The sequence below is a fragment of the Hirundo rustica genome, chromosome 9 (genome assembly GCF_015227805.2).
Source record: "Hirundo rustica isolate bHirRus1 chromosome 9, bHirRus1.pri.v3, whole genome shotgun sequence".
NCBI lineage: Eukaryota > Metazoa > Chordata > Aves > Passeriformes > Hirundinidae > Hirundo > Hirundo rustica.
The window spans coordinates 27,367,323-27,382,292 of record NC_053458.1 but is presented as its reverse complement, the minus strand read 5'-3'; the positions used below and the strand labels follow the sequence as shown (position 1 = coordinate 27,382,292).

Genomic DNA, 14,970 nt, shown 5'->3' with positions numbered 1-14,970 from the left:
GGTGCTCAGCAGAGTCAGCACCCGCAGCCCAGAGCTCGGGCAGCCGAGCTGCTGCTTTTCTGGAGCTGCCACTCAAAAAGCAAGCTCTGGACTGGGCACAGCCCCTGCTTGCCCCGGGGTTTATGAAAAGCAAGTTCAGTGTGAGGTACTTGTTCTCCATGCCTCGTCCAGGTTTCAGGCGCCTCCTGTGGACATTTTTGGGTATCAAATCAGGAGGTGTCAGGGCAGCTTTTTCAGTAAAACCCAAGACAGGCTACACTGTTGGGAATACTGGAATTTTGTACTGGCTCTAGGAAATCTGAGATTCCTTTGGAGCTGTTTTGAAGCTTTGTTTATAGAATAGGGTTGAATAATGGACATAACCAATGGTTAAATGGCACGCTTTTGTGTATGTAACTCCTGCTTAACCAGGCATTGACAAGCTTGATCCAAGACAAGCATTTCTCGTATATGTAATCATCCTTGGATATAGTACCCTAGCACCAGGAATAGAACCTTTCTCCCAGCACTGGTTTTACTGCAGTTCTGGGGGGAGCACAGGTGATGTGGGATCGGTCTGGCTCCTGGCAGAGCTGCTGATACTTGTTTTTGTCCTGTGTAGGTTCTGGATTCAGAGCAGGACCCAGCTGAGCACGTTCCAGAGGTGGAGGAGGATTTGGACCTTCTGTATGACACGCTGGATATAGAGAATCCCAGTGACAGCGGGCCGGAAATGGAGGATGATGACAGTGTCTTGAGCACTCCAAAGCCAAAGTTAAAGTAAGTGTGGGGCAGCTTGTGCTGGGCCAGGGAGAGACCATATACAGTGTCAAATGCTGGTTTTATTCCCACCCTTCCATGCTCTTTTTTTACCTTTTTGACATGCTGGTGTTAGAATGGGAACGACAGCGTGTGATCTAGAGATAGTGTGTGTGGGGTCTAACTTCCCTTCAGGCTTAGTTCTTCCTTGTTCCCTTTGCAGATGTTCTGCTGCCCTGCACCTGAGCACAGGGAAGGAGTTGCTGGCAGGCAGGCAGAGAATTGAACTGTACACAGTGTTTTTGAAGAGGTGGTAGAAACAGGAAGGAAATGTGTGCTAAGGCAGAAGTAGAGGCAGGGATGAACAAGGCACACCATCTTTCTGGAAAGACCTTTCTTGCATAATAACACCCTGTGTGGAAAGAGAGTCTTTGGAGGGATTAAGGAAGCAGAGCTGCAGGAAACAAATGAATTCCTCAGGGCCCAAAGGCATTGACTACAGCACACATGGATATGCTCAAGTCTGGTCTTAAAGAACTCTCGTGGGTCAGTTCCAGCACTGCAGAGCTGACCTGGGGGTTGCTGGCTCAGAGCAGATGCAGAGCCCTGAGCTAACAGAGCTGTGTCACCTCTCTGCTCAATGAAGACTGAAAACATGAGGCTGAGCTGCACTCGTGCTTCTGGACTGGTGTGTGGTTGCGTGCTCAGGCCCTCAGTGAGTGATGGCCCTGAAACAAAGAGCTGTGGCACTGACCACTGCAGCTGGTCAGTACAGCATCTGCTAAATCTGCTAATTACCAGGAGTCATTGTATCCTCATTAATGTTGAATAACCTCATTGGGCTAAGAATAGATTCTGATCCCTATGTGTTCCCTATCAGTGGGCCAGAAGATGTCAAGGATAGACTGGGGCAGCACTGGAAATAATGGGGCTGCTGACATGTAAAGGTGTTTGGTGCTCAACCCAAGATACCAACCAGTTGGTAGGCCCTACCTTGAAGGGATTTGAAAATAGATGAGTTGTGGTAAGCAGCTGCTTTGAAACAAGCCAAATGTTTCACTTTGCACGCTGAGAGTTCATATCCTGTTCCCTGAGGATGCAAACTGTTCTGGGATATGTGACTGCTGGAGTAACTCTGGAATGGGAACTTAATGTGTGTGGTCCTGGGGAGACACTCTGTAGTTTCCACGTCCAGTTCTTGTGTTCATATCTTGAAGAGGATGTGATAAATGTTGATGGCTTTGAGGCAGGTTTTTCCCATAACAACAAAAAATCAGTTTCTTACATTGTAATTGAGTCTTGTAGCCTGATGTGATGAGCTGCCTTTTGAGTGGAAGCACAATCTGATTGTGTGTGGTACCTTATCTTACTGAGCAAGTGTGTAATTGGAGCCTAGGGCTGGCAGCCAAATCCAGATGCAAGCTGGAAATAAAATGCATATTAGCCCAAGAATCACTTACTCAGGAGTAGAGGGTTGGGGTGTGGGGGAAAGCAGTTGTTCTACTTGCTGTATTGCAGTCAAAAGCTAGATTCAGGGATGCCTGGACTTTCTGGCTTCCCTTACTGTCCTGGACACCTTCCTCTCCTTTCAAAAGCAGCCTGTTTACTGGAACTATTGGGGAGCAGTAAGATCTTCTGGGAACTGTCATGTTGCTTCACTGTGAATGTGGTGGGCTTGCCCTGTCAGTGTTTTTGGTACTAAGAAATGGGTTTTGCTCTCCTTACTCAGACCTTACTTTGAAGGACTATCACACTCCAGCTCTCAGACAGAAATTGGTAGCATCCACAGCATCAGGAGCCAGAGAGAGCCACCAAGTCCTGTAAGTCACATTTCAAGTGTTACAAATTTACAGAAATTTTCTGCTAAGAAAACCCATTTGGATTTTTTGGGGGTTGGGGATTTTTTTTTTTTTGGCCAGTTTGGGGTTTTTGTTTTGTTTTCTTTTCTAATGCAAATATTGTATTAACTCAAGGGTGCATCTTCGGGTTATGCATTGAATACTTGCTGATGGTGTGAATAGCTTCAGATTCCCATGTGCCTGAAATGACTGCCAGGATGAGAGATGTTGCCTGGGAGTTTTAGGGACTTCCGAGCACACTGTGGAGGAAGCTTTTCTTTGCTGTTGTTGGGATACTTTTCCTGGTGGCTGACAGTGAGTGGTCAGGGGCAGCTCAGCTGCTTTTCCATTCCCTCCTGGATGGGTATAAAGTGTCAGTCCCATCCCAGGGTGCTTCATTGCCCTCTTCTGTGTGTTGTGCATCAGCTTTGCCACATCCCACACTGATGTGTGCAGTCCTGGTGTGAGCAGGGAGCACTGCTGGCTGTGCTGCTGAGCCGTGTGATGTTTAAATGGAGAAGCATCTCTTCTGAACAGCTTGACCCAGGGAGTGTGGCTGGAAATTGTGCTGGTGCTAAACCTCCTGAGGATTTTTCTTCTCTCAAGCAGGTAGAAGTGCCTGAAAAGACAAAGAGTCTTGGAATCAAACATGCAGGCGACAGTGTTTCTGACACTGTTCCTTATGTAAGTAGAAAATGCACTTGTTGACCTTCCTGCTGTGAGTCTGGGTGTCAGCTGTGGGATGCATTCTGTCTGTCTGTGTAGCTGCACAGGCAACACAACTTCCACAGGTAACATCAGCTGCAGTGAGGACAGCGCCGAGTTCTCCTCCTGACATTAGTTTGGAGGTTCTTGTCTTTCTGCCTTTTGCAGGTGAAATGCTCTATTTGACCTTTTGTTCAAAGAGCCTGAGGAAGGCTGGCCCAAAGTTTTCTGCTGAGCACGTAAAGGATGCTCCAGGTCATTCTGTTTTATCAGCCAGAAGTATTACTTTGAGCTGAATTGACAGAAATCAAGCTGGTCCTAGGGTAAAAATCCCAGAGCTCGAGTTGCTCTGCTGGGAATGTGGGGTGTGTAACATTTCTCTCATGTCTTTCTCTCTTAGCTAGTTCATTTGGGTAAGATGAATGATTCTGCATTGCATAAGGAGGCATGTCCCTGGCTTTGAGCTGTGAGAGTGCCTGTTCCAAACAGCATTATCTGAACACCTTCCCTACCTCCAGCTCCCCTGTGAGGCAGAGCTGGGAATGGGTAGCCCCAGATAGCCACTCCTGCTCTCTCCCTTTTGGCAGTGAGGGGGATGTCTGGAAGAGGCAAGCTCAGTGTGCCCCAGCCAGAGCTAAGCTCCCAAGGTGAGACAGAGGGGAGGGTTTGTAACTCTCTTCCCTGTGCTTTTGCAGGAGCCTAACCAGCAAGCTGAGGTCCAGGAGGCTGAACTCCCCACTCCAGATGTGTTTGTGGAGAAGCTCCCACCCAGCGGGAAGATCACGAAGACAGAGTCCCTCATCATCCCATCCACCAGGTACAGGGGGACAGTGCTGTGCCTGCTGCAGGGCTGCTCAGGAAGCCATGGACAACGTGCTAGGATTTGGTCAGGGTGGCCTTAAGGCACTGAACTGCAAGGAAACCCTCCTTGTGTATGGGCACTTAAATGGTGGGTCTGGAGCACTTGATAAATGAATGCCCAGAGGTATTCTGTGCTGCTTTGGGGTGTGTGACTGCAGTTTGGCTGGATCTTATTCTGCTGGTGTAGCAATAGCAGAGAGGTGGTGTGGGTGTTAGCATCGGCTGTGGAAGTCATCCTGGGACTCCTGGGAATGTGCTGAACTGTGCGCTGTGCGCTGTCAGAAGCAGAATCACCAGGTCTCGAGCTAGCTCAGATCTACGTGCAGAATTCCCCAGTGCTTCTGCTGCCATTACTGAGATGGCCAGACTGGGTGATGGGGATTTGAGGGCTGTGTCTCACTCAGAGATGTGCCAGCCCTGGGAATGTAAGCACGTCTCTGTCTCCAGCAGGTCTGAAGGCAAGCAGGCGGGGCGCCGCGGGAGGAGCACATCCCTGAAGGAGAGGCAGCCGGTGAGGCCGCAGAACGAGAGAGCCAACAGCCTGGACAACGAGCGCTCCCCGGACACCCGGCACCACTTACAGGTGTGCCTCTCACAGCTTGCCTCTCCTCCACTGTCTGCTTTTCCTTCTGGTTCAAGCTCTCTCCCTGTTGGGAAGGAACTGGGCCCCACAGCTTCAGGAAGGAGGGAATTTATGTCTTGGCTAAAATTTTATCTTCCATCCGGTCTGCTGGGGTTTGCCAGCTTGTAGCTTTGTCAGCCAGCCATGAACTTGAAACACTGGAGCAGGTTGTTAGAATGAGAAATGAATAGGGATGTGTTGAGGAATTACTCCTTTGAAATAAGGCAGATTGCTAGGGACTGTCTTGTGCACAGCATATGTGCCACACTTTTGCTAGCTGTGGGACACGCTTATTTCCCTCCTTGAAGGAGATTGTTCATGGCTTCTATGAATCTTAAGTTCTTGGACTGCTGTTAGTTGGTATAAAGTGATGTAAGTAAAAGTGCACAGCAGAAAGAGTAGCGGCCAACAAATCCACGGTGGCTAATATTGTAGAAGCTGCGGAGTGACAGTCCCAGCAGCCCAGTGTGCCTTTGCTGATGGGGTGACTGCTAGCACACACAGCCGCCTCATCAACTGCAAGAGCTGGAGGCTTGATGGGTAGAGCTGATACCTCTTACTATTCTCTCCTCTGTGTCTTTATTTCCAGATCCCCAGGAAAACAGTGTACGATCAGCTAAATCACATCCTGGTTTCCGACGACCAGCTGCCGGAAAACATTATCCTCGTCAATACATCTGACTGGCAGGGCCAGGTAAAGGCAGGAGACATTACCTGGAGCACAGTTCTCTGGTGCTGTTCCTTCTCAGGAGTGGGCAGGCCTTGAGCTCTGCACTAACAAAGTGGGTTCTGCTGCCTGCAGAGTGTTCAGTGCCCACAGGCTGGATTTCATCTGAGGAGATGCTGGGATCTTACAAAGCTTTGCCACCTGAGCCTTTACGCAGAGGTGTTTTCTCCTCCGAGCACTGCCATTCCTTCTGGTCAGCAGCACACTATACCCTTGCACTCAAAAGCTTCCTAAATTGTGGTCGACTGGGACAAAGGAAGCAAGGAGGTCTGACCTTGCGGTGGTTTAGGCTGAGATTTCTGAGCAAAGGTGGTGAACAGGAGAAAATATTTCGGGTCAGCTCTCCAGCCATGTATAAGTGCTTGTTGTTGCTGACTGCAGGAATCACCCCATGCTTGCTGGGTGATTGTTGTTTTAAGAAGAACCCCGAGCAATAATTTCTTTTGCTGACAACATGGAACGGTTTGTTATGGGTTTGGAACAAATTTTGCTCCTTTTGGAACCTTATTCTGAGAGAGCAATAAAATATGTATGGAAGAGGACCAATGAACATGTGCTGGGTGGCTGTTGCCTGGGGAGCTTGTGCCAGGCTTGTGGAGATAACATTGTCTGGTTGGGCTTTCTGCTTCTGAAAGAACTAGAGTCTCAATGTGTGAGAGAGCAAAAACACCACCTGAGCTACTGGTTCCACTTTCTCTATACTTGGAAGACAGAGAAATGCCTTCTAGAGATGGACAGAAGATGTTGTAGATCATCTTCCAGGGGTTCTGGCAGCTTGTGCTAGCAGTGTCAGAGGACATGGGGGCTGTGTATAGATTAATCATGCAGAAATTGAAAGTGTGAGATAATTACTGAGTGCCATAATTACGTCCATGTGTACCTGAGGTGTGTGGTGTCCCCATCAGCTGCATGGAGGGGAAACAGTCCCTCATGAGGAACGTGTGTGTGGTAGCACCCTTCCCTTTCTTCAGTGTTCAGGGGTGGGCAGAACATTGCATTTCTTTAAAAAGGAAAGCAGAGAGATGCAACTGCACTTCCAGAAGGAGGCAGGTAGACAGTGTCTGCTCTTTCCCAGTGCTGTCTGCTGCTGCTGCCCTGCCCTCTGTGGCTGTAAAAACTGTGCTGCTCTAGAGTTGTCTTTGCCATGTTTGGGATATGGTGTTGTGCCTGTCAAGAAGATGCTGCCATTTTTCTAGAAGGAGAGCTTTGGCTGCTGTGCAGGGAGGAGGCATTTGTGAAATAGCCGTATCACCTTCAAATCAGACGCAGGGAGAATGCCCAGGAGTGTGTGTGAGAATACCCAGGAGGTTGAGGGAGGCACGTTTTCTTCTTGTGACAAACTGTACCAAAGAAAAGGACTCTAAAATCTGTTCTGTTCTCTCCTCAGTACCTTTCAGATGTCTTGCAAAAGCACACCTTGCCAGTGGTCTGCACATGTTCCTCTGCTGATATTCAGGCAGCTTTCAGCACAATTGTCTCCAGGATACAGAGATAGTAAGTTCTCACCTTGCTTGTGTTGTGTCAGCCCTAAAAGCCTCTCATCTCCTGTACCCCAGGACTCAGGGATTTAATTTCTGAACTACTGCATGAAACCTTTCCAGACTGCTCTCCTGAAGTCAGAATTGTGTGGCTCTTCAACACTCACCACCCCTGCAGGGTACTGCTGTTCTGCCTCTTCTAGGGCCATGCAAGTCACCAACAGCAGTGATTATCAGAGGTTGTGTTTTGGAGTGACCCTCATGGGTCAGATGCATGCTCCAATAAAGCATGCAAAACAAATAAGGGCAGTTTGAATAGTTCTTGCTCTCCCTTCCAAGCAATTCCCAGATTAATTCCTCAGTTCCTGAAGGCACCTCCTACTTACCTGCTGAGGGCTTGTGGGTACCTGAGCGTGTTCTCTGACCCAGCAGTTAGTAGGTACATCCTAACCTACATGGTAGAGCCAGCCCTTTAGAACATCAAAATGTGCAAAAGAAGGAGCAGGGAGACCAATTAAGAAATTACTGAAGAGTGTTGTATTTTATTAATAATGTTTTAAGCTGCTGAGAATTGTTGCAATATTGCCTTGTGTATTGAACAAAGTTTCTTCTGCTATAATTGTTATTAACCTGTTATAGGGTTTTTTTTGCTGCTTGTTCTGAAATACATGGTTGAAGGCACAATTACAAATATGTTTCCTCTTTTTCTGTCTAGCTGTAACTGCAATTCACAGCCTCCAAACCCAATTAAAATTGCAGTGGCAGGAGCCCAGAATTACCTCAGTGCTGTGTTGAGGCTCTTTGTAGAGCAGCTGTCTCACAAAACACCCGACTGGCTTGGCTACATGAAATTTCTGATCATCCCTCTAGGTAAATAAGGAATGATGTTTCTTCACAGGAAGGGGAATGGGTGAAATCTGCTGTGTTCCCTCAGGGGAAGCCTTTCTGGAGCTTTGGCTATAGGTTAAGTGAGGCAAATCGTTACATGACTGTGTAGTGCTGGTGGTGTTGCTGCTCTCGTGTGAGTGAATTTCACCTGTAAGTTCATGATGCCAAAGGCTGGCTGCTTGTAAGCCTTTTGTTTGAAGCAAGGGGTTAAGTACTACCTTCCCATACAGGGAGACTCTCGTGCACAGAATATTGTTCTAGAAGCCCTTTTCCCTGGCTGAAATGTTAAATTCAGTGGGCACCACGTTTCCCAAAGCAGTAACTGTTCTGGCCTCCCTGGACTTGACTCAGAAAATGTTAATAGAGGAGGGTTGAAAATTTTTTGAAGGCTCTGAAACTGCTGAGAATTTGAATTATTCAAATTACATGCATCTTTTGACTTTTACTTTACGTGCTGGTCTACTTAAGTTTTTCCCTCAGTTTTCCAACACTTTCTCTCTGTGCCCCTTCAGCAGCTCAGCAAGCCTGCCCAGCTGGCAAGTTCCCCAGCCTGGATTGCTTGTGGTGAGGGAAGCAGAGGGGACTGATAATAGCACCAGGGGTCTTCTTGTAGTCAGAAACAGGAGGAATGTTGTGGTGGCAAGTCCTGGGAAGCAGGCCAGTCGCTGGTGCTGTGGGCAGGAACATCTGGGCAGTGCTGGTGCTGTCCAGGGCTTGACTTGTGTGGACAGAGCACTTAAATGATGGAGACAGCAGAACACTTGAAAAGCGCTTTTTGCTGGTGTTTTCCAGTTTTCTGGGTTTGGGAGCAGCTGATGGCAGTTCCTGTAGGAATCAGAAGCTGCTGCCCAGCACCATGAACACTGGGGTTAGGCTATCCATTCAGTGGTGGCATTTGCAAAAGTTAAATAAAAAAGGCAGAGGAAAAGAGCTGGATCCTTCTGTAAAAAAAGGCACTTAGTTTCCAAAGTGGTTGGCAGGAAGAGAAGAGAGAGCCCTTTAGGGAGTAAAAACAAAAAGAAATTAATTTCTGCAGGGTTAAATGTGCTTTGAATGAGAATCCGTGTCTGAGACTTCGCTACTCACTTGCTGACTGTCTCCTGGCCTCAGAAGAGTTTTCTGTCCTGCAGTTTTTAATGATCTGAAAATACTTTCTCTTTGAAAATGAAACGCAAGATTTAGTTAGTGTGGGTTTGGACTGGTTTTTTAATCTTAAAACTTTCTTTTGTAATCAAAAAAGAAAAAAAATTAACCAGGCACTTTGGTAATGAAATGCTTTAGAACTGTGAATTCTTTTTAAAATCTACTTTAAATATAGAAACTTCTCTAACAGGACCTTTTCCATAGAAGTCTGCAGTATTTCCTGATCGGATCAAGTGCTTATTTCTGGCCAGCTCTCTGGCAGTTCATTAAAGTGATTGAGGAGCCACCTCTCATTTCTGACAATTAGAAAAGCACCCAGGACAGAATGGAGACGATGCCATAAATGTCTTAAAGGAAAAGACTCTCTGCTGCTTGCAATACCTTTGAACTAGGGTTGGTGGACTTTTTTCATGGATGGTTTTACCTTCTGAGTCCACCACTACACACTCCAGTGACAGAAGGGTCAACCTGCAGTGGTTTATTAGCAATCAGAAATGCTTCTGTGAACTGGGAGACTCAGTCCTGCTCCATGCTACTGATTCTATGGCTGTAAGACACTTTTGCTGTCTAAAACACTACATAAACAACTGAAAAGGGGGAAATAGAATAAAATGTTGGGGGTGATTTGGGCTGTTTGGGGTGTTCTAACATTTTATATAGCTCCCACGGGTAGAGCTTGGGAGACTTCCTGTTGGTTGCTTGTTTCCATGTGCAGTGTGTTTTTTCCCAGCATGTGGGAAAGCTTCTCCAGTACATGGTGCAGAGCTGTGCTGTGTGCACTGCTTAAAACTCCACTGCAGGAGAAACGATGGTTCCCAGTCTCTAATGACACTGAGGGCAGCCCAGAGGGACCTCCTGCTTTCACCTCTCTTTGAAGTCTGGAAATCGGCTTGGAGGTTCGGAGCACTGAGACACTGGGTTTATTGTTTGGGGGTTTTTTTTCCACCAGAGCTTTCCTGGACCGTGGTGAGTACAGTTAAACAGCTGGGGTCATCTTGAAGAATCTGTCAGGTTTCCAGTAACCAGCTGGTGACTGAGCTGTTGCAGCCTCTGGAAGCGTGGCTTGATGTGCAAATTTGGTGTGCAGGAAGGATGAAAATAATGTGATTAGAGGAACTCTGAGGCTGCTTCATGGCTGACTGTGAATGTACTGGACTAGTGCTGAGCATGACTGCCAGGTGGTGACAGGGAGGGGTGATCCTGGCACACCTTTTCTCCTGTGTTCAAGGACTGTAGAGGTAGTTGCTAGGGGGTGTTGTCTGTTTTGGGGACAGAGACGGCCTAAAATGAAGATGGCCAAAAATTTGCCACCTCCCAGGGCAGAGTTTGTCACTTGAACACCTTCTCTGTCCTGCTCAGTGTAAGTATGAAGTCAGATCTCCATGCAGGGCTGGAAGCTACACACAAGGAGGTCTTCCCATGCTCTTGGAGGAGCGGAGCTACCAGGCTCAGCTAGAGTGAGCAGGGACCTGCTGCATGGGCCAGTGTTCACTGGGTACTGTAATCCTGGGGCTCTGTTTTCTGTCTCAAATTGCAGCGTATTTATTGAGCTTATAGCCCTTGAACAAGCCTCCCTGGGTTGTTTTTCCTGGCTGGAGGAAATTGCCTCTTCTCAGTGTTGTAAAACAGCTGTGGGGTGCAAATGGTGCTTGGAGGAAGGGGTCTGGCCCCTCTTGGCAGAGGTGGCCTGGTTGTGGTGCAGCCTGTGGGCAGGAAGGGAAAGCTGCTTGCAAAACTGAGGGGCTGACATGGAGAGCTGTAGAGCCTTTGTGTCTTCCAAATCATTTATTTCCTCAGCAGTTTCCCAGCCCTGTTTTCTTTGGCCTTTTAAAATTTAATTTGTTAGGGGGAAAGTGTCTAGTGAAAGATACCAGTGTGTTGAAGCAGTTCTGCGCCGGGAAGTCTTATTTTCATGCTCTTGCAGAGATAAGCTGGACTAAATGACTTGGTTATAATTGTAGAAGTTTATTCCTGAGGTGCCTAGTGTGGTTTTGATTTTGGAGTTTAATTCCTTACAGATCAAACCCACACTTGTGTTTGGTGCTGGAGAGCATAGCTGTCATGTTTTCCTTTCTTTCTTAGGCTCTCATCCAGTGGCCAAGTATCTGGGGTCTGTAGATTATAGATACAACAACTTCTTCCAAGATCTAGCGTGGAGAGATCTGTTCAACAAACTTGAAGCACAGACCACTGGTAAGGCTCTGTGTCTGTCTGGCCTGTGTGGGATGAAAAGCTTGAATGAGTAATTTTAGCAAAGGTCAAGTAAATGCAAGAGGAAGCAGAGAAGTGTTTTTGTTCCTCTTTTCTCCTCACTCCACCACATTCCCATTTCAGATGCTGACCTTTTTAAGTCTTGCACATGGTGGTTTGCAAACAGTTACTGGCTCCCAGAGGCACTAACTAGCTGCCTCTGAGTCATGCTGTTCTTACCTAGCTCTCATCTTTGTTCTTGATGTGGAGGTCTCGCCACTAAGTTCAGTACATTGCTTTCCTTCAGGAACTGTGCAGCCTAAAACGTTTGGAAGCTCTGGAAAGATTAACTTCTGTTAGTTGTGTGTGAGAAAGATCCTGCCAGCAGACTTGAAAACGTTCTCATTGAAGAAGAATTTTGTTCTTCACCAGTGTGGTAACAAGTGGGAGCTGCCCTAGGTCAGACCAACAAGTTCCTGTTCTGATCTGAGTTTGTTCTAGGCCAGATTAAAGCCTTACTTTGTGTTAAAGTACTAATTTGTTTAATATATGAATGCTTACGGTTTCTTCCTCAATTTCTTCAAGAACGGAAAGGAACAGGAGAAAGGAGGATTTGCAACGTTCAAGGCTGCATGGAGGCTTGAGATTTGACGCTGTTCTGGGCAGCATTGCCCATACAGAAATTTCATTAGAAGGAAAAGAGCTTTGGAGTTGGTGTAGCACCACGAGCGTGGGGAGGTTGCAATGGGGTACTCCCTGCTGGAATTGCAGAGTTGCTGAGACTCCCAGGATGCTCCTGGAGGTCCTCTAGCCTTGAGAGAAGGAGAGGGACGGGTAATTGTTCAGAGCTGTTTCCAGCAGATCGAAGCCTGGGGCAGCCTGATCTGAAGGTGAAGTCAGCCCTGTTTGGAGCAGGAGGCTGGATTAGAAATCTCCTGGTGTACTATCCAGCCTACACTTTCCCTTAGTCCTGAATTCAGGGAAGAACTGGTGTGTGGAACTGGCTTCCTTTATTTGCTTGCTGCACTTGAAAATGCGGGAAAATGTCAATACAGGCATGATTTTTGTGTCTGAATTAGGAATACGTCATTACCTATAGAAATCCATCAAGAGCCATATCTGTTCCTTAGTTGGTTATATGCTATGAGGAAAATTCCACCTCATTTTTGTATAGTGCAAACTTTGTTCATTCTGCATTTTTGTCTGTGTGGTGGCGACCGCACAGAAACTCCGTGGTGGCACAAGAAGATCATAACTCTTTCCAGTTCGCTGTTCAAATACAAAGAATCTGGGTTAAAATGCCCATTTTAAAGTATGGAAGTGCCTGTGGAAGGTCACTTGTGTTCCTGTGATCTCACAGTGGAGGCTCTTTGGTTGAAACCAAAGAAATATGGAAGGCATTTAGGAAATGTCTTTGTGCTGACTTGAATGAGCCACAATCTCACAAACACATGTGATCTTTGTGCTCTTCCTACCTTTGTGTGTCCCTCAATCTTTTTGGTTAACTCAGCAAGGCCATGAGTTCATTAGAAACTCAGGTAACTCCCCTGGGAGAGATGGCTGGGCACTTTCTTCAGCAGATACCTGCAGTCAAGGTGTGAAAAAGTCTAAAGCTGACTCTGGGCAGGTACAGAGAAAAGCTTTTAACAAATCTAAAAGGCCCCAGATTCAGTCAGAAATGCTGAGTAGAGATTCAGCTTTACTGTGCTCTGGGGTAGGCAGAGCTTCTTGAGCAAGGTGTAGTTCAAATGCAGCTAACTGGGCCCCATCAGCAGATGGAGGGCAGTGCTGGCAGTGCTCTGAGGAGTCACTTGAATGCTTTTCCCTCTGTTCTCCTGCAGTTTCAGAAGCACCCGACGTCGTGTCCCGGATAACGCAGTACATAGCAGGGGCAAACTGTGCTCACCAGCTGCCCATTGCTGAAGCCATGCTGACCTACAAACAGAAGAGGTATGAGCCCCTCGTCCTGCTGGCTCCCAGGATGAGCAGCTGCTTGAAAGCAAAGTGCTTTTTTCTCGTGCCGTGCCAGCGGTCTGAAAACCAAAAGGCAAAGCCCTCGGGAGCCTCACGGCAGCCTGCACCCAGTGGTGTGTCCCACTCAGTGGATCTACAGCAGCGGGGTTACTTTCAGTGCAGTGATCCTTTCTTTTATTTTATTTTGAAGGTTTGAGAGATTTGGGGAAGTGCAGCCTAAGCAGGATGGGGGATGGGCAGATATTATGTGCTTAGGTTCCCTAGATCTCTCACCACAGTGACCTTAGGTGTGCAAGACTGGACCTTAGCATTCTCCCACAAAGTATCTGGGGTGACACCCATGAGACCTGACCTTTTTTACATTGGTGTTTAGGAAACTAAGCCCCTTTCTTTTTGGAGAGTAAATAGCAGAGCTTTTAGCATGGGAGACAAAATCCTTGTTGATTGGCAGTTGCAAGCTACCAGGACTCCTCCCGAGGAGGGCTGACAATCACCAGAATTCATTTCAACTTTTCTTTAGGGATAAGTAGGCTGTGGGAGGGAGGATTGGGGCTGAAAACAAGATTCAGGAGTATGTAGGGCCTCCTGTGGCCATGGTCCAGGAAGAAGAGTAACTGTCACTGAAGGGTAGAGAAGCACTGTTACCAAGAGACAGAGTAGAATAATAGATTTGAACTCAGCTGATGTGAGTTTTCTCAGTTAGGGACTAGCAATTCCCTGTGAGACATGGATGTTGTTAATTTTTAATTACTCCTATTTGATTTTTCATTTTTGGTCCATTAACATCCCTTTTTGGTATCTCCTTTGCCTAAGAACTGGGAGAAATTAGAAGTGTGGGTAACGTCACTTTTCCCCTTTCTTTTTGGAAATTCTCGTTGTATTTTGCTTTTCTGTTCCTGTGTCTGCGCTCACATTACTGTGCAGAAATGATTCAGTGAAATTTCATCCATTCTACGTGTTTTTCCTGTATTTCCAGACTGACTAGTCAAGTAAAAGAGACTAGTCTAATCTCTTCATGTATTTGTGGACTTCTGTAAAGCTAACATGAAAATAAGGATGAAATTTAGAGAGCTACAGAGCACTTGAAGCTCTTGCCTTCGGTTTGGTTTTGGTGTGAAGGCTTACCTTCATTACCAGTAGGGAGCTCAGACACCCCAGTGCAGTGTGAACCCCTTCTGAGGCTGCCTGGTTCTTGCTCTGCACCCTTCAGGTGCTGGGTTCTGCGCTGCTTTCCACTGCCTCCTCCGTTCTGTTACATCTTCACTTTTGTCATTAACGCACGTTCAAAGGTTTTGAGTTCCCAGTGTGTCCAGAAGGTCTGTTCAGCACTTAGTTGGAAGACAGCTGAAATGTATTTGAGCAACCCCTGCCCTTATCCCTCCCAGCAGTGTGCAGGACCCCTTTACCAAGCTGGTCCGATCCATTTGGGTTTGACACCCTTTGGACTCTGATGCCATGCTTGAAGCTGTTCATAGTTTTAATTTAGGAGGCTACTGGGAAGAGAGATTGCTGAAACTCATGGTCAGACTCTGCCATAGCCTGCAATCTCTCAGTATTTCTGTGTGTCTGCCTTAAAACAACTTCTGCTTTAGGTCAGTACCCCATGAGCAAAGGAGAGTTGAGTCAGAGGAACGGGCTCTCCAGTGGAGCATGGGCAGCTGTCTCCCTGTGCCTTCCTTTAGGAATGGGGGGGTCTCTGTCACTGGCAGCAGCTTAAGGAGGGTATTGTTAAAAACAGCACAGAAATGGTGTCTCTATTAGCGCTATCTAAATGAATGTATCACTTTGTTGTAAGTATAATAACAC

General features: G+C 47.0%; 1 protein-coding gene across 15 annotated transcripts in view; it reads left to right on the top strand.

Moving 5' to 3' along the window:
* The window catches only part of PACS2 (phosphofurin acidic cluster sorting protein 2), a 72,640-nt gene that overhangs the window by 41,141 nt on the left and 16,529 nt on the right, over nt 1-14,970 (top strand). For 4 of the 15 annotated variants that reach the window (XM_040072363.2, XM_040072371.2, XM_040072357.2 and 1 more), the window contains 10 exons: nt 602-759; nt 2,468-2,558; nt 3,186-3,260; nt 3,977-4,098; nt 4,593-4,725; nt 5,354-5,458; nt 6,879-6,985; nt 7,685-7,839; nt 11,083-11,193; nt 13,032-13,140. In XM_040072363.2, the coding sequence (XP_039928297.1) occupies nt 602-759; nt 2,468-2,558; nt 3,186-3,260; nt 3,977-4,098; nt 4,593-4,725; nt 5,354-5,458; nt 6,879-6,985; nt 7,685-7,839; nt 11,083-11,193; nt 13,032-13,140 (1,166 nt within the window). Of the gene's footprint in view, nt 1-601; nt 760-2,467; nt 2,559-3,182; nt 3,261-3,976; nt 4,099-4,589; nt 4,726-5,353; nt 5,459-6,878; nt 6,986-7,684; nt 7,840-11,082; nt 11,194-13,031; nt 13,141-14,970 lie in introns of all 15 variants that reach the window. The other 11 variants (XM_040072359.2, XM_040072362.2, XM_040072354.2 and 8 more) reach the window with 3 other exon arrangements.